This window comes from Bidens hawaiensis, unplaced genomic scaffold, assembly GCF_021521415.1.
Source record: "Bidens hawaiensis isolate Kalapana, Puna unplaced genomic scaffold, B.hawaiensis_p1.1 tig00017158_1, whole genome shotgun sequence".
NCBI classification, from domain to species: domain Eukaryota; kingdom Viridiplantae; phylum Streptophyta; class Magnoliopsida; order Asterales; family Asteraceae; genus Bidens; species Bidens hawaiensis.
The window spans coordinates 153,453-178,846 of NW_027492595.1; the positions used below are offsets into that span (position 1 = coordinate 153,453).

Below are 25,394 nucleotides of genomic sequence, written 5' to 3' on the forward strand. Positions count from 1 at the left end.
ATCTTTTGAGCTGTTGACCTAATCTGCTTTATGTCTGAATAGTTACTTTCGGCGCAGCATGCGTACCAACCCCCATTGGTTGGTAGAAAAAGTGACTGACATTATCTTTTGAGATCTGCTTTTTCCATGCTTGACCAGTACCTTTATCTGATCCGCCCATGCTTGTTACTGTTCCCTGTCAGCTTTTATCTTGCCCCCTGCAGCTGCCATATCTTTTGATATCTTTTGCTTTTGGAATCTTTTGCTTTTTGAGATCTTTTCCCCTTTTCTAGGGATTATGTCTCCTAGGGTTCTTCTATAAATAATAATAATATTTCATAACACATCACACACAAAACACTTAATCTCTCCTGTTCTCTTGCTCCTTGCTCTCTCTGCCGTCTTCCTCTCTGCCTCCGTCTTCCTCCTTGTTCTTCCTGCTTTTCCGGTAATATATATTATAATTTACTTATTAATTATGCTAACTTATAATCAAGACTTAAAACAAATCATTAAAACAATAATCTTATTTATAGGTTAACTTGTGCTTGTTTAAAGTTGGTTCTTGCTTTATCTATCACCGCATCGTTTATCATGTGAGTTATCTCGTATCTAATCCCTTTTTATTTTAAATGCTTTGGGATGTTCATGTGTTCATACAAAACTTGAGTCTTAAACTTGTTTATGAACTTTAGTCGCGCAGTATCCCATGTGTTGAGGACGTTTACTTGGCTGTTTATTTGTATGTGTGTATCATTAACCGCTTTGTTCGGCCTATTCCGCAGTTCCGTTGGTACCATTAGTTGAACACGGGAGACCTATCGTTTACGGTTTTCTTTGTTTACACTTGCACAGATGTTTTCTCGTTTTTATGCTCAATTGGGAGCATGGATTGAACTATGATCTATGAACTATCTTAGGCTTGATCACAATCTGATTACACCCTTGTTAAACTCTAGACATACACGTGTTGCGCGCAGATTTACTGTGATTATCTATTAAACTTGATTTCTCACCAACACGCAAGTGTTTGACGTTTATTTTAACACATGTTCAGGTTTGCAGTAGCTGCTTCGAAGCTTGTGGACACGTAGGACGTTTTTACTTTTGGACCTAGAATTAAAATGTATCATGACAAGTTAATGTTGTTTGAATGTTATAATTTATAATATATTGATTTATGTTTGATTTATGTTCTTTATTCTCCCCTCTGCGCGTGCGCGATAAAATGTGTATTAATAAATATTGACACCAATAGTGTCGCGAGTAATGAAGCAATATGTGGCGCCCCGATGTATAATCCGCCTTTGGTCGGGGTGTTACAACAAAGGTATCCGAAGTTAAAAAATAATTCATGTTTCGCTATTATTTACTCTGTCTTTTGATTCATGTGGAAAGCTTTAAATGTCTTGCTGCTAAAAAAATGCCAAAACTTCTCTTAAAAGGCTTGGCGAATGCCGATGATATCAACACTAGTTGTTTCTGCGGCTCAATCACAAATTCAAAGTTAAATCCATATGCACGAACAAATGGGAAAGCTCCCTTCTTTGCTTTTCTGATTATGTAATTTCTGTGTAACGAGTCTTGTGTGGCGGTGACAGAAAAACGAGCTAAACCAGTACACCAAAGCTCATAAGTCATAACATATGCGACATGTAGATCTGAAACCTCCACATTTGGGTTAGTTTTAAAAGTTTCATCGGGTATGAGAAGAATACTGGATTATATGATATCTGACCTGATTATGGGATACCACATTTTTATTTAACCAAACCATATACCCGTATACCCCCGAAAGGCTTTAATTTTATTATTTTACTAACCTTCGTATGTTAATGATTCAGTCTAGTTACTTCATTATTGGAAAATGATTTTCCTTTTATCATATGTATTTGATGATATCATTTATCTTTTGTATGTTGTGAGGTATATATCCAAGTTATATAAAACTTATAATGTTATTTTTATATGTTGATACATATGTTTATGTAATTTGTCATTTTTAATTTGTAATAGTTGTAATACAAATAAAAAATATATAATAATTATGATGATAAAAAAAAGAAGGTACTTGAGAATCCCAACGAATAATTTTAAAAATCTAACGAGTATGTCCAATACCCTGACGTGTAATTACCCGCCAGTTATTAAATCGGGTATGGAGCACGATTTTTATAACCGAGTTTAGGATTAAGAAAACGTTACCTGGCCCGAACCCATCCATTTTCATCCCTAGTGTTGTTTCACTCCCTTTCTCCGTAGGGTTTAGTACCCAACTTTTTGTTGATGATTTTTATTTCAATAATAGTTGGTAAATTGGATTATAATAATATAAATTATAACTCATTAGACGATAGTATTCTAAACAGTTAATGTGATCAATGAATTTGCAACTTTAATTTCCGTTGCCAAAGCCAGTATTATTGTTTTAAAAATATAATCTGATTATAATCGGGTTTTACCGTAATGAGATTATGAGCATTGGGTTTTTTCTCAAAACATGAGATGATGAGTCCAAACTATCAAACGACGTCTGCGATCGTGAGCGTATGAAATCGTCCTTTACCATTGGGTATACCGAATAACCGGACTTAATTTGTTGTTTGTTCAAACAACTATTAAGTTAACTTTAGAGCGTGTGGAACAAACAAAAAGTGAATTGAGTGAGAATCCAAAATTTGGCCATCTAAAAGTTCAAAATATCATAATTTTATATCTTCCTTTCTAAATATATATATAAATAAATATTATTATCTTCCTCCCATCAAACCCAATCCAATAATTCAGTTACATTGAATTCAATCTATCCAAAATTCATGTTCTAATTCCAATCACAGATCAAACATAACCCATTATCCCAAATCCAATTGCTTCAAATTCGTCAAACTCAGGTGTGTACATTTTGATCACCGCTAGCTAATTTCCAGCTTTATTATAAATAGACTCAATTGGGTTTATAATATCTTGAACGTCTATATCAAACACCCAATATCTGAGCTGTATTACTCGTTCTTAATAAAGATAATATATTATGATCGTTGTTAATTCAATATTTCAATTTGGGTTTTTGAAATTAGTAATGGAGCATGAAATGGGTCTCCAAGAATTGAATATTGATGTACAAGTCGCCAATGCAGATGATTGTTTGGTGAAGGTTGATCAAAGCAATTATGGGTATGTTCTTGTTTTCATGTTATGATGCTTTTAGTATTATGCAATTAGGGGTGATAATTTGGTTGTGTGTTATAAAGTGATTAGTGTGATTAAAGAATTAAAATCTGAGTTTCTGATTTTGGATTAAAAAAAAAGTTAACTTTAATCACTTAATGTGTTTATATCAACCATTTAATTTAAGGGTGAAAATGAGTCGGGCTTTTTGTGAGTCACTCGAGATCGGATTGATAAAAAGCTCTAAATGAAGTAATGAACCGAGTCTAAAGTAAAGCTCGTTTAGTTATCGAGTCTTGTGTAAATTTAAGTTTTAACTTTTTTGGACTTCTTTGAGGTACTGCACAGCTGAGCTTGAACCGAGTTTTGGCTCGTTTAAGGTACTTCACAGGTTGAGCAGAGCTTAGGCTTGTTTAAAGTTTTTCTCAAAATATATAAAATAATTGAAACTGTATATAAATTAATTAATAATGAATGATAACCCAAGCTCGAGCTTTTGAAAAAGAGTCTGAAACGAGCTGAGCTTGAGCCTAGTCCTGTTCGGGATCGGCTCAGTTTGGTTCATTTTACACCCCTGTTTAAAGCTTGTAATTGCATTTTGACACACATCCAAACACCCCTTAGTTAAAACGAACATAAATGAAAGCATAAAATCATTAGGGATTTATACTTTTTTTTTGTTCATTTAGTTGCATGCATTATAAGAGAAGATGCAAGATTAGGGCACCATGTTGTGATGAAGTTTTTGAATGTCGCCATTGCCATAACGAAGCAAAGGTAAATCATTTATGATTTAGTTATATTTTGGTATCCATTTATATGTGAAAAGATAGGGTATCACTGGTTAGCAGGGTATATTGGTGGGCCCTGAGTTTTCCCTAACGGGTTCTCACGGTTACTGGTAAAAGATAAGAAACACTATAGAAATAAAGATTTTGAATTTTTATTAGTTGCTAACTTCTACTTGATTTTCAACAAATCAGAATTCCCTTGACATTGACCCTCTTCATCGGCACGATGTTCCTCGACACGAAGTTAAAAAGGTGGTTACTGTGTTTTGGTATTCCAGTTTTTAGTCCAAATTCCCATTTGTGTTTTTATCCTAAATATTTTTTGGTTTCATTTTGATTGTTTTAGGTCATATGTTCTGTCTGTGATACCGAGCAAAATGTAAGTCATTTAGCTAATACTATGCATTAGTACATTACATATTACAACCAAGAAAATCATTTAGTTAAGTTTGCATGATTTATGGTTTAAACATTGCATACATTCTTCAGGTTCAACAAAATTGTATCAACTGTGGGGTATGCATGGGGATTTACTTCTGTCAAATATGCAAATTCTTTGATGATGATGTAAGTTTTCACTTCTCAAGGTTACATGTTTATAGTTTAGTGTTTATATTATCTGCTAAATAGTTACACACATTTATAATTTTTTACATCATCTTCAGGTTTCAAAGAATCAGTATCACTGTGATCAATGTGGGATATGTAGAACCGGTGGCGAGGATAATTTCTTTCATTGTGACAAATGTGGTAAATAACAGCATAGAAACCCCTACTGTTTCTAATATCTTTTGTTTCTGTAAATGATCCTTAAGCAAGTTTTGTGGATTCCCATGATTAATATTGTAGGATGTTGCTATGCAAAATCAATTAAAGATACACATGTATGTGTGGAAAGGGCAATGCACCATGATTGCCCTATTTGCTCTGAGGTATTACATGATGCTCTCATTGTTTTTTAAACTTTTATATACTTAGAAATGTTTTATTTGAATTCTAGAATGAAATATTTTATTTTGGTTTGCAGTTTTTGTTTGATACATTGAAGGATCTTACCATCTTACAATGCGGGCATACAATGCATTTGGATTGCTTGAAAGAGATGCAACAACATCATAGGTAGAAACCCTTTAAACACATTATTAAAGTTTAAACGTGACGTCGTGTCCCACTTAAAATTGAAAAATATGAAACGTTACAGGTATTCTTGCCCGGTTTGCTCGAAATCTATATGTGATTTATCAGATGTTTGGGAAAAGCTTGATCATGAGGTGCGTGTAGTCAAAGTGGTCAAATCATGTCTAATTTTTATTTATTTTTCAGTTTTGTTTATCTAACATTTGTTAATATTTATAGGTTGAAGTAACTCCTATGCCTCAAACATATCAAAACAAAATGGTAAGTGTTTAATTAGATTCAAAACCGCGTGTTCGAAATTGTTTTTTTTTTTTGGCATAAAATTGAAATGGGATTTTGTGTTTGTTTATGAACTAGGTGTGGATATTGTGTAATGACTGTGAGAATATATCAAGAGTCCAATTTCACATAGTGGGACATAAATGTGAAAGGTGCAAATCTTATAATACAAGACAAATAAGAGGACATCCTTCTTCATCATCATTTACATCATCAGTTTCTGAGGAAGTTCATTAGCCACACATACATGTCTTATTTGTGATCATAAAGAAATCAAAGTATTTGTGTGAAAAATAATGAATGAATGATATGTGGTTGGTGGTGTAGTAAAAGCTTGCATTTTGTATTTACTATGATGGGTAAATTGAAGTAAAATTTTGATACTCGATAGTGTTTGGTCAAATGTGGAATGACTAGAGAATTTAATTCCTTCAAAATAAATGATGTGAACCAAACACCTCTTTATTGTCCAAAATTTCTAATTTCAAAAAGCATGACACATATTTCACATACCTTTAGGCTTTATGTGGTATCCATGTTTTCAGTGATGATGGTTCAAAAAAACATGTGAATGTGACATTATTTTGTGCCGAAATCAAAAGCCAAAAAGCAAAAAAAAAATTAGTTTGACCTTTTTTTTGTCAAACCACTTGAAAGCAATTGAAATATGGCTGCATTTGACTCAACAACAATATCAGCAACAGACAGGAAGATCATACACATATATCTCCAAAGTTGAAAAACTCAAAACATACACAACCACTTCACATAATGTCAAAAAACACAAATAAAATTTATAAAATTGGCACAACACTATAATGCCAATGTAACAACACACATTGTTTCTTCATTCTTGCATATTGTGGTTCACTTTTTTGTCAAATTAAAAGGGCCAAATGACTGACTAAAATACCCCTGATGAATGATTAACTAACATGATTGATTACCTTCCAAGTGAATAATAACTCGCGCTCCTGAAGAAAGCCTGTTGAAAGGAAACCGAACGTAAGTTCAACTGCTCAACTAACACGAGCATTATAAACACGTTAACTTATAACTAGTTAACTTAACTTTCTTCGATTTTGATCACATTCTCCTTATTATCTCCAAATGATTCCATTCGGTTCAATGGTGTGTTGTCTAAACAAGCTCCAGTGACTCGGTTGCTACCATTGCTAGATATGCAAGGTGATAGAATACATGAATTAGAATCTTCACAGAATCTCCTTGATGAGCTTCTTGAATGTTTGACTAAAGAACCCATGATTGATCTAGGTATGCACTTCGTACGGGTCAACGTCGAGTCAAACATATTAATCCTACATTACGCAACCAAATTAATTACAAGTCTAGATAACACAAATATTAAAAGTAATCTGTACACACAAATTAACCTGTTAGCACTATACGAAAACGATCGTTTCAGATCACGGGATTCGTCTTTCTTGAACAAATTAGTCTCCACCAAACTCCCACTAAAGTATTGCTTATCTTCCGAATTCATACCGATAAATTTTGGATTATCAGTCAAGCAAGATAATCTTGAATCTAAGGACTTTGTTCTGCAAGATAAAGTTTGACTAAAGTTGTGATCTTGTGATGAAACTGACCCACATGAGATTAACTGTAGCAAAGTCCTCATCTTTGTGTTTGTTGGCACTTGATCTTCATTATCATTATTATTATCATTATCATTATTATTATTATTATTATTATTATTATTATTATTATTATTATTATTATTATTATTATTATTATTATTATTATTATTAATATCTTCTTCTTGTTGTTCTTCAAGGTTTTTAGAGGCTTTAAAGTGATGTTTATCAGCTTTCATTAAAGATTCTAATGTGTCTTTGCAAGCAGATGAGCATGTGTCTGATGAAGATGGAGGCGAGTCAACGAGTACGTTATCGGTTAAGATACTTGTTAAGCAAGTTTCTTGCACTTTCACATGTTCATCTGTTTGAGTTGAGGCATCTGAAAGACCATGAGTGCTCTTGTAAATCTTATATTTTGTAAAACTATGGCAACCATCATCTTCTTGTGATATTATGTTTGTTGAGGATGAATAATCGTCTTGAGTAATCGAAGATGGCGATTCGGATAACTGTTTTACGCTTTGTGGTTTCGTGTTTGTAGCGGGAACAAATCGACCTGGAAACAATTTGTCAAGTGCAACATTTATGATCTATAAATGAATTGATTAATCAAAATTAACATGAGAATTTGATTTGTTGGTTATTACCTGAATTGTGGTGTTCAACAAGCTCTGAGCCTTTGAGGACATACTCGTTTTCGTTAGCGGGAACGATTAAGTCGTCTTTTCCTAGATCATTCCACACAAAAGCATTCTTGTAGCTTCTGCATTGCCAAGAAGAACATGAAACACTAAGAATATGAAACAAAAACAATCAAATTAAGATGAATTAACAAAGGGGCCAACTATACACGCACTGTCTTACATCTAATCCCCCGCCGTTTCAAACAACTGTCCAGATAGAGCCGTTTTGAAAAAAAAATCAACGTTTCACCGTCTATTGTCAGAATGGCCAAACAACAGTTCTGACCAATAACCTTTTTTAAAGCTTGACCGTCGTCAATGGTCAGAATGGTCGTTCGGATATTGGCCAAACGATTGATCTGACCAATAATTTTAAAGTGTCAGAATGGTTGTTCGGATATTGGCCAAACGATCGTTCTAACCAAAATTTTATTCGCCTCTGGTCAGAACAGCCATCCAGATATTGGCCAACAAATGGCCGGATCAAAAAGTTTTAAAGTTTGACTTTCTTTGGTCAAAACGACCGTCTGAGTGTTTTGTGGACGGCCGTTTGATAGTATATGAAATCAAATGGGGGTGGTGTAGCTATAACATGACCATTAACAAACCTCTTGCAGGACCATGAATACATGGAAGCCATGCCTCTTCCTCTCAAAGAATCAAATCTCTCAATCACATCTGTAGCATAAATCAACTACTACTTTAACATCATTAAATGTCATAACTATTTATTTCCTTAAAATTTTATAAAAAAATCAGAACAACTTTAAAATCAAAGTACAACTAATTTAACTTCAAAGTAAACACCTACACTAAAACAATGTGTTCAAAATATGTATACCTCTCAAGTATAAACCGTCCGGTGAAGCGATAGGCACTTCGATGAAGTGAGGATGCTCGAGTTGTCGATTTCGACATAAATAATAAAGCACGGGAACTTTTCGGCATTTTTGCTGCCGAATTATCTCCATCTCCATCTCCATCTCCATCTCCATCTCCGACTCCAAATTTATGAAAATTATTTGGTTGGAAGTCCAAATATATGAAAACAAGGTTGGAATATTAATTTGGTGAGTGCATATCTTTTGTCCAAAATGCTACGATTCTGACAGTAGCGGCATAAATGAACTAGATTAATATATTTGTGATTGTGTGATGGGATTGGACGAGTGAAGACATAAATCAGGTATGTGACAGAATGATGAGTGAATCATAAGCAAATTCAAACAGCTTAAGTCATGACAAAAACACTGTAACAACAGAATCTGTGTTTGTGTGAGTGGTTTGGTGTGTCTATATTAATTAATAATGGTCATGTGGAGAAGCTTCATTCAACATTATTATTATTATTGCGCACTTTTATACGGTACTCACATTGAGTGGATTTATGGTGGCACGGGGTTTTATTCAAATTTCAACAACTGCCGTGCAGGGGAGTAATTATGTCAGCCCAAGGTCGAGTTATGTTTGTGGGTTGGCGGGTCCAACCTGGTACGAATCTAAACATGACTCTTATTTGAAAATTGTGTTAAATATATGAACACTAATCGACCCCGGGCAGATTACGGATAATCTGGGGGTTAAATAGATGTTTCCCACGAGGATGAGGTCCAGCAAAGAAAGTTGTTCTTCAGGTGACCTGCAAAACAGACACCGTAAGCTCGTCACTGAGAAGGGGGGGTTCCTCCTTGTGACCACCCTCCGGCGTGAGAATCAGACTAGATTGCTCTGAATATAAGTGTATATTAAGAGATTGCTAGAGAAGATAAGGTAATGAGATATCAGATAACGTCCTTACCATTCCAAGGTGTTGGAGTATTTATAGCCGAAGGTAGGTTTCCAAGAAGGTACAGCCGGCTGAATAGTATTCATGTTCTACCAACAGTGGGCTACGCACAAGCCATGCTGGTTAGTGAATAGGCTGCGGCCGATAGTGACAAGGCCGGCTGTATACTGTTCCTTTACTGCCGGCTATGCACTGTTCCACCAACTGTAGGCTACGCACGTCCCACAGTGAGAGTTGGTGAGTAGGCAGCGGCTAATAGTGAAACAGTACTAGAGGGTGCTCCTCCTCGTACTGTTGTCGGTGAGCTGTCACCCTGTGATTGGTTCTTGGGCTGTTTTGGTCAGATCGTCTATTTTGCCCATACCTTGGCAGGTATAGTACAAAAGATCTTCCAGAAGCATACGGACTGGCTCATTTGGGCGGGAGTATTCCCGCCTTGCTCATTCCTTCAGGTGACATTACTGAAGTATCAAGAGTTAGTGCCTTGTGCGTGTAGCTTTGCTATTAGTGCGGGTAGCCTTCCCTGATGGCTTGTATCCGCAGCTGCGGGAACAAGCGGGGTACTTCACCATTGGGAGGCTTTCCCTGCGGGAACAGCTGGCGTACTGCGCGTAAGGTCTTCATCTCTGAGCATGGTGGGTCCTGCGGAAGCAGTTGGTCCTTGCGCAGACGTCCCTCTTCAAGGTGAGTCTTGCGGGTCCAACTGGGCTCTGCTGGGACCTACCTCTTCAAGTCCCCCCAGTCCAATGTTCTTCTCATGAATTATTAATAAGTGAGGTGAACTTTTGGACTTTAGCAAGGGGTTTTGAAAAGGGTTTTTGGTTTTAAGGTTTTCCGTGGGGATTCTTCCCGCGGTTTTCCTAATGCCACGCAGAAATTCCCGACTTTTCTGCTTGATCTTTGGGTATGATGCGGGTAGGTCTGTAACCTCCTCGCAAGTCAGGAGCGTTGAGTCCCACTTGTGTGGATTCTCCATGAGGTTTTGATAGTTTTGAACATAGTGATCAATTATGTTAAAACCACCAATTCCATCTTGGAGTTTCAAACAATATAGTTCTCGACGTTCCCGCTATGCGGGGATGTTATTCCCGTTTCCGCAAGCATGGCCCAGAAGATCCTTCTTGGTTACAATTCCCTGCGGAGCGCTAGGTATGTGAAGGGTTTTGCCTTGACACTGTACCCGCACTCGTCTTACGGTTACTTCCAAGGTATTCCTGGCGTTAATTCCCTGCGGGTGCTAAGTATGTGAAGGGTTTTGCCTTAACACTGTACCCGCACCCGTCTTCTAGTTACTTGGTCGCCGAGGTATTCTTGGCTTCAATTCCCTGCAGGTGCTAAGTATGTGAAGGGTTTTGCCTTAACACTGTACTCGCACCTGTCTTATAGTTACTTGGTTGCCAAGGTAAGGGGTATTTTCCCGCTTACTTTTGAATCTTTTTGAAATTTTGAAATTCGAAGAGTTGGTGAAAGGATAAGAACAGTCCAAACTGTTGAAACGTCGTCCGACGGTTTCTTCTGACAGTGTCAGGACGTGCAGGAAGTTATGGCGACGTGACAGTATATGGTCATTCCAGGCGTTTTTTCAGGCGCGTGGGCGCGATTTTTCGGGCGCGTGGCCGCGAAATTAATGGCACGCGTCCTTTCAACAGCTGTTGCCAGCTTGCTCATTGCCACGTGTCATAGTTTCATTGCACCTGCGATTTCTCTCTCTTCCGCATTAAATTCATCGCATTAATTGCGATGAGTATATAAAGGGGGAGAGGGTCCTTTACAATCCACACTTTCACTTCTCTTCATCTTCTAAACGATTTCCGGCGAATACTCACTATTCCGTCGAGCCTTCTTCTGAAATCGTTTTTCTGTACCTCCAAACATGTCTTCTTTTGCCGAGGAGTCTGACGTGTTCGTCGAGAATCCGTCGTCTACTTCTGATAAGGACGACAAGAGCACTGCTGGCGAGTGCCAGTGCGCTCTTCCTGCCGAGCTTTTTCAGTACATCGTCCGGAAGTTCATGCTCGAGCCGTTCGAGCCTGAGTTTCCGGAACTACACCAGACGGTGTACGATGCCCCCAAGGGCAAGATAGGGGTGTACGCTGCATTCTTCGTCTATGGGAATCTCAGGTTCCCATTGACGAAGTTTGTATACCGTGTCTTGAAGAGGCACGGTGTGCATCTGACGGAGGTACACCCGATGGCGATCGCCAAGATCCGCCACTTTGAGTGGGTGTGCCTCATTCTGGGCGTGGAGCCCCATGTTGACCGGTTGATGACCTTCTATTCTTGGAGGTGTATCCAGGGGTGGTACACCTTGGTCAATCGGATCAAGGGGTTGAAGATCTGCGCTACCGAGCGCAGTCTTCGGTCGTGGAAGCGTGAGTTTTTTTATATCTCCGCTCGCGTCGTCCCCCTTGCGATGACCTTTAAGAATGGGAGAGCCCTCCCCGCCCTTCACGCCCTCAACTACCAGGAGGCGGAGTGGTTCACCAAGATCTCCCGGGTCCAGACTCCGGTATACCGCTTTGCGGAGTCTGGGATGGTGATGCTTGGGATGAGCCGGGTGTGGAAGGAGGCGTCACAAGTTCCCATCGTCCTCGAATACGGTTTGAACTCTGTCCCTTATGGTATGCTCTATCTTCTTTGTTTATATAGGTTTGTCTTCTAACTGTTTGTTTCTTTTATTTCAGAGGGGAATGACTTGCAGTCTCTCCTGCAGCCGCGGGAGAGTGATGGTCCCGCTCAGATGGGTACTCGTGCTCTCGATGAGAACGAGTTGCCCATCTTGGAGCAAACGAGGGATCGGTTTGTGGAGGCCTACCCGCCAGGCCACCCTATTCTGAGCGCCACGCGGCCAGGTAAGGCGTTATTCAACCCTCGACCTCTCAATGCTGAAACCTCTGCTGGAATTCCTCTAATCTTGTCATCTTCTGATGAGGAATCCGCAGATGGTCCTCCGTTGGTGCGGAAGAAGAAGGCTGTCGGCGGGAAGGGGAAGGCGAAGGTTGCCTCCACTGCCGATCCGGTGCCTCGGTCTGATTCAGAGACCGAGAGCGAGGAGGTGGCGGGGAACCCTGGTGGTGATAAGACCACTGCTCCGGAGGCTGAGACGACTGTCACCTCCGAGCAGCCCAGGACAACGACGGTGAGCGGCGTGAAGAGGCCGGCTCCATCGGGTTCGTCCCCGCCTGTTCGCACTTTTAGGCTCAAGAAAACCCGTAAGTACAAACTTCCTTTACTTTTTAACTTCATATCTTTCCGCCATTATACTTATATCTTTGTGCAGGCGTGGATGCTACCGCATTCCAGGGTGGAGCGGGGAGGAGCACCTCCGGACCCATGACGGTAGGCTTGGTCAACCTACCTGAGGCGATGACCCAGGCGGCTGCGCCTGCTTCAGTTGTTGGTTCAGTTGCTCACCCAGTTGAGCCAACTGTTCCAACTGTGATGACATCTCCGCCGGCTATCAGTGCCATATTTACTGAATCTTTCACTGAGCCGGCGGTGACTATTTCTGCGGGCTCCTCCGCAGCGGCGACCACGGTTGTGAGTTCACCTACGGTGAGTTCACCTCCGTTGGTTTCTACTACCGCGGCGGCCTTCACCATGCCTCCTCTGTCATCGGCAACGACGGCCGATCCTTCAGGTATGCTTGGGGCTTCTCGCCAACCTCTGCCTCCTTCCCATCTGCCTGACCTCTTGGATGGATTTCCCTTGGGTTCAGGTGATGGGCTTGGCGGCTATCGGCCTGTTGTCGACCCTACAGGTGCGTAGGGTTCTTTTGGCCTTTTTTTTTATATATATATATCATCTTTTCCTAACTGCTTTTTGTTTTTTGCAGTGTCGGATTCCAATGAAGTGTATGTTCCACGATGGAACATCCGCCGAGGAACAACCCTTCGCACGCCTGTGGAGTGCGTGGAGTGGGCTCGTCACGCGGCTCCCAGTGGTGCGTTGGGGGAAGCAATGGCTAGCTACCAGGAGGGTAGGCTAACCAATGAGCTTCGGATTCTCCTGGCCCGGATGCAGCCGCGCGTCGAGCTGCTTTGTCGTGAAAACGACAAGTTAAAAGCAGCTCGTATCCAAGAAGTAGCTCAGGCGCGGGCTGTCCGGGAGGAGAATAGGAGGCTCTCCACCGTTGCTGCGGAGAAGGAGAAGGCCTTCAAGGCCCTTGAAGTTGACGTTCAGGCCCGTCTCGAGGCCCGTTCCAAGGCTGCCCAAGCTGTTAACGAACAGCTTCGGCTGGCTAAGGAAACTGCACGGAACGCAACTGAGAGGGCCACCAAGGCTGAAGCTGTTGCTGAGCCTCTACGCCTCGAGAATGAGGACCTTAAAGCCAAACTAGAGGCGCTCCAACAGGCTCATGATGCCTTGGCGATGGAAGACGCCAAGAAGCTCCAAGAGATCTTGGACCAGAGGGGGGTGCTTGACCACACTGAGCGGAAGCTAAAGGGCGTTGAAGAGGCTGCGGCTAAAGAAGTGTTGCTTGCCAACCTCAACAAAAGTGAAGCCGAACGCGCCCGTAACCAAGCTCAAGCTGCCCTCCAGGAAGCTCTGGTTACCAAGGAATGGCTTCTTCGAGAAGCGTTGTCTCAGGTATGCGTAATTTCATATCTTTACACTTTTCTTTGTACATAGAAAAGGTTCTGACACTTGTATTTTTTCTTGTAGGTTGTGCATCGAGTCTTCACGGACACATCATACGACGATGCCATGAGCGCAGCCCTCAACGCTTCTCATGAGGATGGGGAAAAGGCCGGCTTCCTGCTTGGTCTAGGGTTCGTTGAGAAAGGCATCCCGCCTTCCAACTTCCCTTTGTATGATGTGGATACTGAAGCTGTTTATGACCAAGCAGTGAACCAGTATGCCGCCTTCCCGCATCCGGTGGTGGAGAAGGTGAACGAAGTTGCTGCTGCTGATGATGGGCTAGCTATCCTTAAAGCTTTCCTTGAACCGCCACGCTCTACTGATGGTGCGGGTCCAAGTGGAAGTGGTCCTGAAGCTTGATCCTGAAGATCCCTTTCCACCATTAGAGTAGATTTTTATTTTTGTATAGCTTCTTTTGTATGCGGGTATGCACCCAGCAATCTTTGTAATATTTGAATTTTGATGAAATAAAGATTATGTGCTAATTCCTTGCCTTGTTTATTTTACGCATGTTTTGATTTAACTTAGCAATTTCTTTAGTATTTAGATAAGTTAACTTTTTAACGTGGCAGATTATAAGTTTATGTTTCGCTTCCTCTTTCATGATTGTGCGGGTATGACCGTCACTTACACTTAGTAGGATGGCTAAACTTTGCTTATATCTGTCCTGCGTGGAAGTTTTCCTCATCTTTTCCTTAGAAATTTTCTAAGTATTTTTAATAAGTTAGCCTTTGTACGCGCGGTTGTTAATAGGTTAATGTTCAGTTTCCTCTATCATGATTGTGCGGGTAGGACCGTCACTTTCATTTAGTGGGATGACTAAACTTTACCTATGACTGACCTGCGTGAAGGTTTTCCTTATCTTTTCTTTTGAAATTTTTACCGTTTTATGTGTTTATGCGGGTTTTGCCGCCTTCCACACGTAACGACTTACTTCTTCCCATATTTATGCGGTGAATACCGGCACATCAGTGTGGGAAGTTCATAAAGTATAAAGGTAAGGCTATCAACACATTGTGAGGAGAATCATTTCCATTAGAAGTGGCTCTAGGCCTTTTCTTTACAAGTTTGGAATTGATCTACATGTAACATTTGCGTAATTGAGCTCCATTCCATGCGCTTGGGATGGGAGTGCCATCGAGCCTTTCGAGCCGGTATGCGCCCTTTCCCAGAACTTCTTTGATAATGTATGGCCCTTCCCAGACCGGGGCCAGTTTTCCTGGGCGTTGTTGGTTCGAAGCCTCGTTGTTACGCAGTATGTAGTCTCCTACATTGAAGTTGCAGAGTTTTACCCGCGTGTTGTAGTACTTTTGCATTTGTCGCTTGTAGTTCTCTTCACGCACTGCGGCTAAGTCTCTGCGTTCCTCGGTTAGCATAAGGTCTAACCGTCTTTCCGCATCATTGTCTTCTGGCTGAATCAAGACCCTTGGTGAGGGTAAACCAATTTCGACCGGGACCATGGCTTCGGTGCCATAAGTGAGACTGAACGGGGTTTCTCCCGTACTGGCTTTTTTCAGCGTTCTGTTTGCCCAAAGGACGTGCGGAAGCTCGTCCACCCAGCCGGATCTGTGTTCCAAGAGTCTTTTCTTTATGCCTTCGACGATGCTCTTATTTGCTCTTTCTACCTCACCATTACCCTGCGGGTGCGCCACTGAGGTAAAAGTGTGGGTGATTTGAAGTTCTTCCAGCTACCTTTGTAGCTTCTTGTCAGCAAAGTTGGTGCCGTTATCGCTCACCAAATTCTGTGGAAGTCCAAAACGACAAATAATAAATTCCCAAATAAATTTTTTGATATGTTTCGCGGTTGTTTGGGCTAAGGGTTTTGCTTCTATCCACTTGGTGAAGTAGTCGATGGCTACCACTAGGAACTGAACATTTCCTGCTGCTGTAGGAAATGGGCCTGTCACATCGATGGCCCACTTCTGAAATGGCCATGAAGAGGTGACTGGAACAAGTTCATTCTTCGGGCGATGCGTGTTGGGTGCGTAGAGCTGACAAGACCTGCACTTTCTGATGTATGCCAGCGCATCCGTATGCATCCCCGGCCAAAAGTATCCCGCGTTGTTTAGCTTAGCTACAACAGCGCGTGGACCTGCGTGTACTCCACAGATGCCTTCGTGTACTTCCCTTAGGAGGTAGTCAGCATCTTGGTTGTCCACACATCTTAAGAGTGGGCCAAGAAAGTTACGTCTGTAAAGGATGTCATCGATGAGTTGATGACTCAGTGCTTTACAGCGTAGTTTTCTTGCCTGTGTTTTTGACTCTGGTAGTATACCTGCCGCAAGGTAATTTATTATTGGTGCCATCCACGTTTCTGTGCCGGTTTGGATGACACAAATTTCCTTGTGCGGGACTGAAGGTGCCTCGAGGAGTTCAATGCGGATGTCCTTTCCCAAGTGGGTGAAGGCTAATAATGCAAGCTTGCTTAACGCATCCGCAGATTTGTTTTCACTACGCTTGACGTGTATGACTTTGCAATCGTTAAAATCGCGCATAAGGGTTTTTGCTTGTGCGAGGTACAGGGCCATTGTGTCGTTCACGGCCGTGTACGTCCCGTTTATTTGGTTGGCTACTAACATGGAATCCACGTGGGCTTCCAAGTGTTTCACTCCCATCTTACGCGCAATTCTCAGCCCGGCCAAGAATGCTTCATACTCGGCTTCGTTATTCGTACTTGGAAAATCCAGTCGAATAGCGTAAGTGTATTCTTGGCCTGCTGGGTTGGTTAGTTTCAGCCCTGCGCCTGAACCCTCGTTACTGGCTGCTCCATCAGTGTAGAGTCGCCAGGCATCATTGATGTCCTGTGCTGGAGAGGGTTGAGCCTCTTCCTGGCACTCTTTTTCCCGCGATGCAGGCACTTCCGCAATAAAGTCGGCCAAAACCTGGCCTTTTATGGCTGGTCTTGGCTTATACTTTATCGCGTATTCCCCCAACTCAATTGCCCATTTGGCTAGGCGTCCCGATAACTCGGGTTTGCGTAGAACGTTTGCAAGTTTGAAGTTGGAGAAAATGGTGATTGGGTGACCCTGGAAATATCGTCTTAACCTGCGTGAAGCGTGTATAAGTGCTAAGACTAATTTTTCGAGGGTAGAGTACCGGGTTTCTACGTCTGTTAGTATACGGCTGACATAATAGATTGGCATCTGGATGCCTTTCCGTTCAACTAGCAGGACCGCCCCGGTTGCTCTATCTGTTGCGGAAAGGTATAGGATTAACTCCTCCCCCGCTTCTGGTGCTGTGAGCGTTGGGAGTTCGATCAAGCGTGACCGAATCTCCTGAAAAGCTGCTTCCGCTTCTGGTGTCCAGCGGAAGTGCGTTTTCTTTAAACAGTTTCTCAACGTTGACACGAAAGGAAACGACTTATCCGCGTGGTTTGCCAAAAAGCGATTAAGTGCGACTAGTCGTCCATTCAGTGTCTGAGCCTGTTTGATGGTAGTAGGTGATTCCATTTTGATAATGGCTTCGACCTTTTCAGGGTTCGCTCTGAAGCCATCTTTAGTGACGATGACCCCCAAGAACTTCCCTTCTTCCATTCCAAAGGCACACTTGCTCGGGTTGAGCTTCATGTTTATCTTCCTGAGCGTGTTGAAAGTTTCTTCGATGTCTTTCAACATCGCTTCTGCGTCAGGGCTTTTGACGAACAAGTCATCCATGTAGACTTCCAAGTTCCTCCCAATTTGGGCATGAAACTGGTTGTCCATCAGGCGTTGGTATGTGGACCCGGCATTCTTAAGTCCAAATGGCATCATTTGATAACAAAATGTGCCATCGGGCGTCCGAAAAGTGGTTTTGTCCTGATCATCAACGGCCATGTGGATTTGATGGTACCCCTTATACGCATCCAGGAAGCATTTAAGGCGAAACGGTGCTAACGAATCCACCTTAAGATCAATTTCGGGTAACGGATAACAATCTTTGGGGCATGCTTTGTTTAAGTCCTTGAAATCTATGCACATGCGCCATTGTTTGTTATTCTTCGGTACCATAACGGGATTTGCAACCCATATTTGATATCTGCTAACGCGTACGATGCCTGCGTCAAGGAGTTCCTTGACTTGGGTTCTACACGCGTTAGTTTGTTCTGGCCCCATTACCCTGCGATTTTGTACGACTGGCGTAACAGCCGGGTCGCACTTGAGCTTATGCTCTGCCTTACTTCGGGGTACACCAGTCATGTCAGCTGGTGTCCACGCGATGATGTCAGCGTTTTTCTGTAGTAAGCGTTTGAGTAAGGTGCGCGTGGGATCAACGACTGTTGGGCCAATGGTAACGGCCTGGTCAGGGTATTTGCCATTGAAGGCCCATCTTTCCGGTTCGGTGATGGTTGGTTTAGCCATCTTTGGTTTGGGTTTAGATGAGACAGATGCGATGCATACCTGGGGAATGCCGGTGATCATCGCTACACCCTCAGCTGTTGGCCATCCCATCATGCCGTGGACTGAAGATACCACGGCGTTGAATCTTGCCATCCCGTCTCTTCCGAAGAGAATGTCGTATGTGTGGTGTGGCTTCCTCATCACGACAAAATCCACATCTTCTGTGCGTGAGTGATTCCCGTCCGTAAGAGTGACGGGGAAAGATAGGATACCCAGGGGGTGTTTGTGCTGCCGTCGAACCCTTCCATCGAGGCGTATACCGTTTCCAGGCGTTCCTTGTCTTCGTCATCTAGCTTGTCGAAGAACTGCCTGTACATCACCGTTGACGAGGCGCCGTTGTCAGCAAGAGTGCGAGAAGTGATGTAGTGACCCAGCTGGCTTTTGATGACGATAGGGCCTTCTTTGCTGGGTCCTCCTGGCACCCGCGGGAAGCGCACCTCAGCTTCCTTACACACGCATGGTTCTGTCGCTCACCTTTTTCTTCCTCTGATGTTGCCATGAACCATGTTGATGCTGATGTCAACGGGCTTTCGTCCGTTACCTCTGTACCGGTTATCATTCCTTCCTCCCTTCTTGATTGATGCCACAAGGTGTGCAAGTCTGCCATCCTTGACGAATGTTTCAACAATATCCTTCAAGGACGTACACTCCTCCGTACTATAACCCTTTGTCCCGTGGAAGTCACATGATTTGCTTTGATCCGCATTAGGTCGCTGCCGGATCATTGGAGCTTTTGGCCATGGTAGTTTTTCGGTGGCAAATATCTCCGTGACGCTTTTGGTGAGTGGCGTCCACCGGTGTTTTCGGCTTGAAGGGTGTGTGTTATCCCTTCCGCCAACAAGAGGGCGAGAGCTAGATGAGGTGTCAAAGTTTACCCTTGACTGCCAAATACCTAGCTTCCTCTTTTTGTTCTGCCGGGCGATCCGAACATTGTTTTCTCTGGTCCTCTGCGTGTAGAGGTGTGTACTCTGGGGAAGATCCCTACCCAATTGCTTCTCTGTCTCGGCAAAGCGCTTGGCCGCCGTCATGATGGCATCCCATGTGGATGGCATGCCGTCCTTACCCGTCAACGTGCGGATAAGCTCTTGGTATTCGGCGCCCTGGATGAAAGCGGCGCGAACAAGATCTTCACTTATGTTGCCCAGACTCAGCTTTTTGGAGTTGAAGCGAGTAATGAAGTCTAGTAAAGATTCATCCTCCTCTCTAACGCAGTTGAGGATCGTCCACTGTTCTTCAGTATATTTCCTCTGTTGGCTGAAGTGTTGGCTGAACTTGTTCTGAAAGTCCGCCCAATCATAGATGTGGTGGACCGGTAAACGATCGAACCATGCCCTGGCCGCTCCAACCAGTGTCATCTGGAACATATAAAACCACGTGGGTTCCGTCCAGTTACTGACGGTTGCCCCCGCAATGAATCTGTTCAAGTGGTCGTCTGGGTCGGATAGACCATCATAAGTGCCGATGTTGGACATTTGTTTGGCACTTCTCGGGGCGATTGCTTCCGCAATGTCCCTTGCAAACTTGGACTTTCCTGCATTTGCAGCAGTTGGTCTAAAGGTTTTGGAGAAGTCACGTGGGTTTCTCCCCGCGTTCGTTGGTTTAAAGGTTTCTCCAAAATTCCTTGTCGGTTGGAAGTCCGTTTCCTTACGCTTCCCTTTTGCCTTATGGCGAGGGTTTGTGTCGGTATCGGATTCTTCCCGCTCATCGTCCGAGTACTCGCACTCACTGTTCATGTTGAGATGTTGGCGAGTACTGCCGAATTCGTCAGCCTGTTGAAGTGAACGCAAGCGTTCATCCAACTCAGCTTGGAACTCTTTCTGACGTGCTTCGGCCCACGCCTTAACTTGATCGAGTGTTTGGCGAGGGACCCTCGTCCGTTTCTCCAACTGGGCATCAGTGAACCCCAGTGAAATATTGTTTACTGCACTTGTCCCGGCTTGGGTAACCGGGGTAGTGTTCGTAAAATTTGTATAACCGCCGGTGTTCCCCCCAGTTGCTGGGGTTGTGGTTACCGGGGTTTCTTGGTCACTTATTGGCTTTGGGACCGGAGTAACGTTAACCATTTCTTCTGAAATTTTGAAGAAACTAAGAATTAGTTCTAGCTTTTATGCACGGATGGCGCCAATGAAGAAACACTAATCGACCCCGGGCAGATTACGGATAATCTGGGGGTTAAATAGATGTTTCCCACGAGGATGAGGTCCAGCAAAGAAAGTTGTTCTTCAGGTGACCTGCAAAACAGACACCGTAAGCTCGTCACTGAGAAGGGGGGGTTCCTCCTTGTGACCACCCTCCGGCGTGAGAATCAGACTAGATTGCTCTGAATATAAGTGTATATTAAGAGATTGCTAGAGAAGATAAGGTAATGAGATATCAGATAATGTCCTTACCATTCCAAGGTGTTGGAGTATTTATAGCCGAAGGTAGGTTTCCAAGAAGGTATAGCCGGCTGAATAGTATTCCTGTTCTACCAACAGTGGGCTACGCACAAGCCATGCTGGTTGGTGGATAGGCTGCGGCCGATAGTGACAAGGCCGGCTGTATACTGTTCCTTTACTGCCGGCTATGCACTGTTCCACCAACTGTAGGCTACGCACGTCCCACAGTGAGGGTTGGTGAGTAGGCAGCGGCTAATAGTGAAACAGTACTAGAGGGTGCTCCTCCTCGTACTGTTGTCGGTGAGCTGTCACCCTGTGATTGGTTCTTGGGCTGTTTTGGTCAGATCGTCTATTTTGCCCATACCTTGGCAGGTATAGTACAAAAGATCTTCCAGAAGCATACGGACTGGCTCATTTGGGCGGGAGTATTCCCGCTTTGCTCATTCCTTCAGGTGACATTACTGAAGTATCAAGAGTTAGTGCCTTGTGCGTGTAGCTTTGCTATTAGTGCGGGTAGCCTTCCCTGATGGCTTGTATCCGCAGCTGCGGGAACAAGCGGGGTACTTCACCATTGGGAGGCTTTCCCTGTGGGAACAGCTGGCGTACTGCGCGTAAGGTCTTCATCTCTGAGCATGGTGGGTCCTGCGGAAGCAGTTGGTCCTTGCGCAGACGTCCCTCTTCAAGGTGAGTCTTGCGGGTCCAACTGGACTCTGCTGGGACCTACCTCTTCACGTACACGACATAAATATTTGTTGGTTAGCATAAACATGACCTGTTTAACACAGTTTTATTTCTATGTTATCATTTAAAAGTTACAACTTTAAAAGTTGTGTATATAAAACAATTACATTTATATTATATGTCATCTACCATTTTAAGTTCTAAATTTTGACTCAAAATATAGCCACCAAACTATTTTATACTATAAAACACGTTTTAAGATGGTTAGACGAGACAACTCGTGAACTTGGCGGGTTAACTCATACACACCTTGTTTGACTAAACATGTGCATGTGTTGTGTTTATATTCACAGTTTCACACCCTTCTATTTAAATATTTTCAGCTAGTATTTTTGTTGATTGATAATTTCATTGTTATAAGCTATTAAAACTGAAATGAAATGTAAAATTAATTTATTTTTCTAATATATATATGCTTTAAGCATATTTGAATTGTGAAAACGTCATGTCTATTTCAGAGAAAAGTTTACAATATAAAATGACTTTGTGTGTCACATGATATAATATTAATAATATCTACATAACACGCAAAGAACATGTGGTGTCCAAAATAATTGTAGATATACAAGTCACCTTGTGTTACTGTACTTTAAAGATCCTACTAACGTAGCTATATCTATGTCATAATTTATTTTAGTATAGTTAAATGATAATATGATATTTACTCGCGCAACAAGCTTATACAATTTTCAATAACTAACTTTTTCTTAAACTTTAAAAGTGTTTTTTTATGAGGCATACGAGCATCTACAGCACAGAAAATGTATTTTATGACGAATGTATTTTAAATGTGTTTTTAAAGAAGTGTTAAACTCATACACACCTTATAAAATAAAATGTTATTTTAAATGTACCGCTTCAGTGATTTAAATATATCTCATCATTGCATTATAATACATATAATGCAATTCATTCATGTGTTGGAACGTGTTGGAACCCTAATTGAATCGTGAATGATTATGTGAGGGTTCGTGTGTTGTTCTAGAGAAGAATGGGTGTTGTGTGTGTTTGAGTGTTATGTGTGTGCATGTATGAGGTTCCCCTGAGTTAATTTCAGTGAGATTCCCTTAACAAAATAGAGTAAAAGAGAGTTCTATTATTTTTTGTTGTTTCCCTTTACAAAGAGAAAATGTACATATATAATAGTCTAGGGGAATCTCCCTTCCAGACCGTTACTCATTGAGTTCTCTCTATTGACCGATGGTCCCTTAGACCCATGCAGGGGACTGGCTATTATCCACTGGACACTCTTTTCCCTCTAAGACTTGACACTCTTTTCCCTCCAAGATTCTGTCAACCTCATCTCTATGATACTCATATCAACAAGGACAGATCGATAGTTGACCTTGGACCTTGCCTGAAGTACTTGGGCTGCTGTTGGGTTGGGCTGGACTTCTTGGGCTCTGCTTGGGCTCAGTTCGACCTAGTCTCTTCAAGTCCCCCAGTCTATTATTGTTGTTATTTATGACAACGGTAATATACTTGTTTCAAGTCCGCCTTCCTTCTCCTTTTTTCTTTTTGTTGGGTCCCGTGGGCTTTCCTTACTGGTCTTATGTTAACCTCTTCATCCATCTGGGCCGCCTCCGAAGCCCAAGCCCGAGGTAGGCTCTTCAAGTCTCCCCAGTCTGTTGTGCTCATTATTTATGGCAAGTATAATGGACTTACAACAAGTCTCTATTCTACCTTTGTAGTGACATCTTGCGTGATCCACCCTAAACTTCAATTGGATGTTGATTCTTGACCTAGGAGCTTTCTTTCGGAACAATTGCTCTCTTTGACTTTGCCTCATCTATTCCAACAACATGGCCTGGGACATGTGTTGTTCTAACCATTTCTTTTAGGTTGATATTACCAACTTGTTTAGATCAATTGGATAAGACCTTAACACCCCCCCCCCCCCCCTTAGAACCTTTGATTTTGTTTAGTTATTTTGAGAGATCTTTTAAATACTCTCTTTTGGGCTCTCTTACTTTAGCCATACTTAACCAGGGCCAGTGTTTGCCACTGGGCATATTACTCTTATCATTCGGAGAACCCATTTCTAATGTAACCTCTTCAGCCCATTACTGGCCCACGCCTGAGCCGACGACATTTTGAAAAAGCCTCTCATACTTCCCTCAATATATCATGATACCTTTCGGATCGTCCGCATTTCTCTTAACTGTTGGCTCCCTTTTCCCACTTTCAAATTTACATTTCATGTCTCCTTATCTGTCTAGTAGGATGTTTGGTTGGAGTAGTTGGTAGTCTCCATGCATCTTGGTTTCTCCTGGGCTTTCTTGACTTGGTCCCAATCATGGGACGGAGACCCATTTTCATAGGAGGCTTTACAAGTCCCCTTAGTCCTTATTTTTTATGATAAGGACAAAAGACTAATGTAGTTCCAGCTCACCTTTCTCATAACATACGGGATAGGTTCCTCCCTTCTAGACTCATTCATTAGGCTAGTTTCGGACGAGATCATTTTTCGGTATATGGCTGAGGTAGATGATATTTAGTTTCCATGAGCCTGACCCAGTTCTCATGGTAGTTTAAATCTACCATGACATAAATGCACAGCCCCTCTTCTATATAATAAAGGATGAGTAAACCATAAACACCATGGGTTGATTCCATTTTGACTCATCAGATTTGGACCCAGTAAGGTTGAGATGGCGGAGTCATGGGGTGAAATAAAGACCAAGCATTATGCGCTCGTCTCCACACAATGGCCCCAGTTCTGTAATTATCTCTTCAAGTCCCCCAGTCCCTTATGCTAATTATTTATGATTGGGATAAGGGACTTTGGACCCGAGTTTCTTTGACATAACCAAGAAAAGGTTAAGTTTTCTTTCTTCGGTAGTATGTAATCTCTTTCTTTTTGTTGAGCAACCCTCCCAAAGTTGTTAGCAGCCCATTAACATACTCTAATAATGATCTTGCTATTCTTGCTTTACTAGTAGTGGACATAGAACGAAGACACATACAATTTCCAATGCGATAATATATGATGAAAATGTATCAAACCACCGACAATAATCATGATGATTTGAATTATTTCTATATATTTCTCCTCTTGCTCCCGGATGTATCATGATGTTTTCAATCTGTATGCGGATGGATTATAAGGTTTCCAACCTGTGAGGTAGATGTAGTAGGTTAGCTATCAATTTGAAGTCGGGCTTTCCTTTCACTCGTTGTGAAGAAGATTCGATTGTCTTTTTCTCTTAGGGGGGGCGTATATGCATGGTGCCCCATTTGATGGGAAATATATAAGTTGTGAGCCTTATACAAGGGGCCATATCTCACTTGGGGGTAATACAAGTTCTAAGAGTCTTAGAAGGGGCTATTTTCCCCTGGGGAATTATGATTATTGAGCCTCATGGATGGGGCTATTTTTCACAGGGGTAATTTTAAGTATTGAACATAATGGACTAGGTTAATTTTGTATATGGATCCAAGCCCCTCAGCCGGGCCTTCCTTTCACACTTGTGAAGGAGTATTGATGTCATTTTCCCATTACCGGGAAATTATAAGTGATGTGCCTCTTAAAGAGGGCTTTATCCCATCTAGGGGAGTTATAAGTATGGTGCCTCTTTCAGAGGGCTTTATCCCATCTGGGGAATTATAAGAATGGGGCCTCCTTTGGATGGCTTTATCTCGTCTGGGGTAATTATAAGTATGATGCCTCTTTTAGAAGGCTTTATCCCGTCTGGGGTAACTATAAGTATGATGCCTCTTTTAGAGGGTTTTATCCCATCTGAGGAATTATAAGTATGGTGCCTCCTTTAGAGGGCTTTATCCCGTCTGGGGTAATTATAAGTATGGTGCCTCCTTTAGAGGGCTTTATCCCGT

General features: G+C 42.2%; 2 protein-coding genes across 3 annotated transcripts; one reads left to right on the forward strand and one right to left on the reverse strand.

The window, feature by feature from the left end:
- The first annotated feature begins 3,055 nt into the window (after nucleotides 1–3,055).
- On the forward strand, nucleotides 3,056–5,643 carry LOC143553217 (E3 ubiquitin-protein ligase RZFP34-like). Of its 2 annotated transcripts, none has more exons than XM_077043252.1 (11): nucleotides 3,056–3,153; nucleotides 3,837–3,924; nucleotides 4,131–4,190; nucleotides 4,285–4,317; nucleotides 4,428–4,505; nucleotides 4,604–4,688; nucleotides 4,815–4,870; nucleotides 4,966–5,057; nucleotides 5,140–5,209; nucleotides 5,295–5,336; nucleotides 5,433–5,643. In XM_077043252.1, exons 1-11 carry the CDS (start codon nucleotides 3,059–3,061, stop codon nucleotides 5,589–5,591), a joined length of 858 nt encoding a protein of 285 aa, XP_076899367.1. In that variant the 5' UTR covers nucleotides 3,056–3,058; the 3' UTR covers nucleotides 5,592–5,643. The 2 variants fall into 2 exon arrangements, with proteins under 2 accessions (XP_076899367.1, XP_076899366.1); XM_077043251.1 differs by having other exon boundaries at nucleotides 4,788–4,870; nucleotides 5,433–5,641.
- A 436-nt stretch (nucleotides 5,644–6,079) lies between these two features.
- Nucleotides 6,080–9,106, reverse strand: LOC143553215 (protein SOSEKI 3-like). The gene is made up of 5 exons (XM_077043250.1): nucleotides 8,480–9,106; nucleotides 8,247–8,316; nucleotides 7,603–7,718; nucleotides 6,749–7,511; nucleotides 6,080–6,673 (listed from the first exon to the last, which is right to left on the reverse strand). The coding sequence occupies exons 1-5, from the start codon at nucleotides 8,631–8,633 to the stop codon at nucleotides 6,421–6,423; spliced, it is 1,356 nt and encodes a 451-aa protein (XP_076899365.1). The 5' UTR covers nucleotides 8,634–9,106; the 3' UTR covers nucleotides 6,080–6,420.
- Nucleotides 9,107–25,394: the final 16,288 nt, after the last annotated feature.

What these genes read in the sequence shown, in the direction of transcription:
- LOC143553217 (XM_077043251.1), top strand. Translation starts at nt 3,059, where the DNA reads ATGGAGCATGAAATGGGTCTCCAAGAATTGAATATTGATGTACAAGTC. An exon ending in CTTTCATTGTGACAAATGTG is followed by an intron (nt 4,689 to 4,787) that starts GTAAATAACAGC and finishes TTAATATTGTAG; the next exon opens with GATGTTGCTATGCAAAATCA. An exon ending in AAACATATCAAAACAAAATG is followed by an intron (nt 5,337 to 5,432) that starts GTAAGTGTTTAA and finishes TTTATGAACTAG; the next exon opens with GTGTGGATATTGTGTAATGA.
- LOC143553215 (XM_077043250.1), bottom strand. Translation starts at nt 8,633, where the DNA reads ATGGAGATGGAGATGGAGATGGAGATGGAGATAATTCGGCAGCAAAAA. An exon ending in GGACGGTTTATACTTGAGAG is followed by an intron (nt 8,317 to 8,479) that starts GTATACATATTT and finishes TTTATGCTACAG; the next exon opens with ATGTGATTGAGAGATTTGAT. An exon ending in TGTTGAACACCACAATTCAG is followed by an intron (nt 7,512 to 7,602) that starts GTAATAACCAAC and finishes AATTGTTTCCAG; the next exon opens with GTCGATTTGTTCCCGCTACA.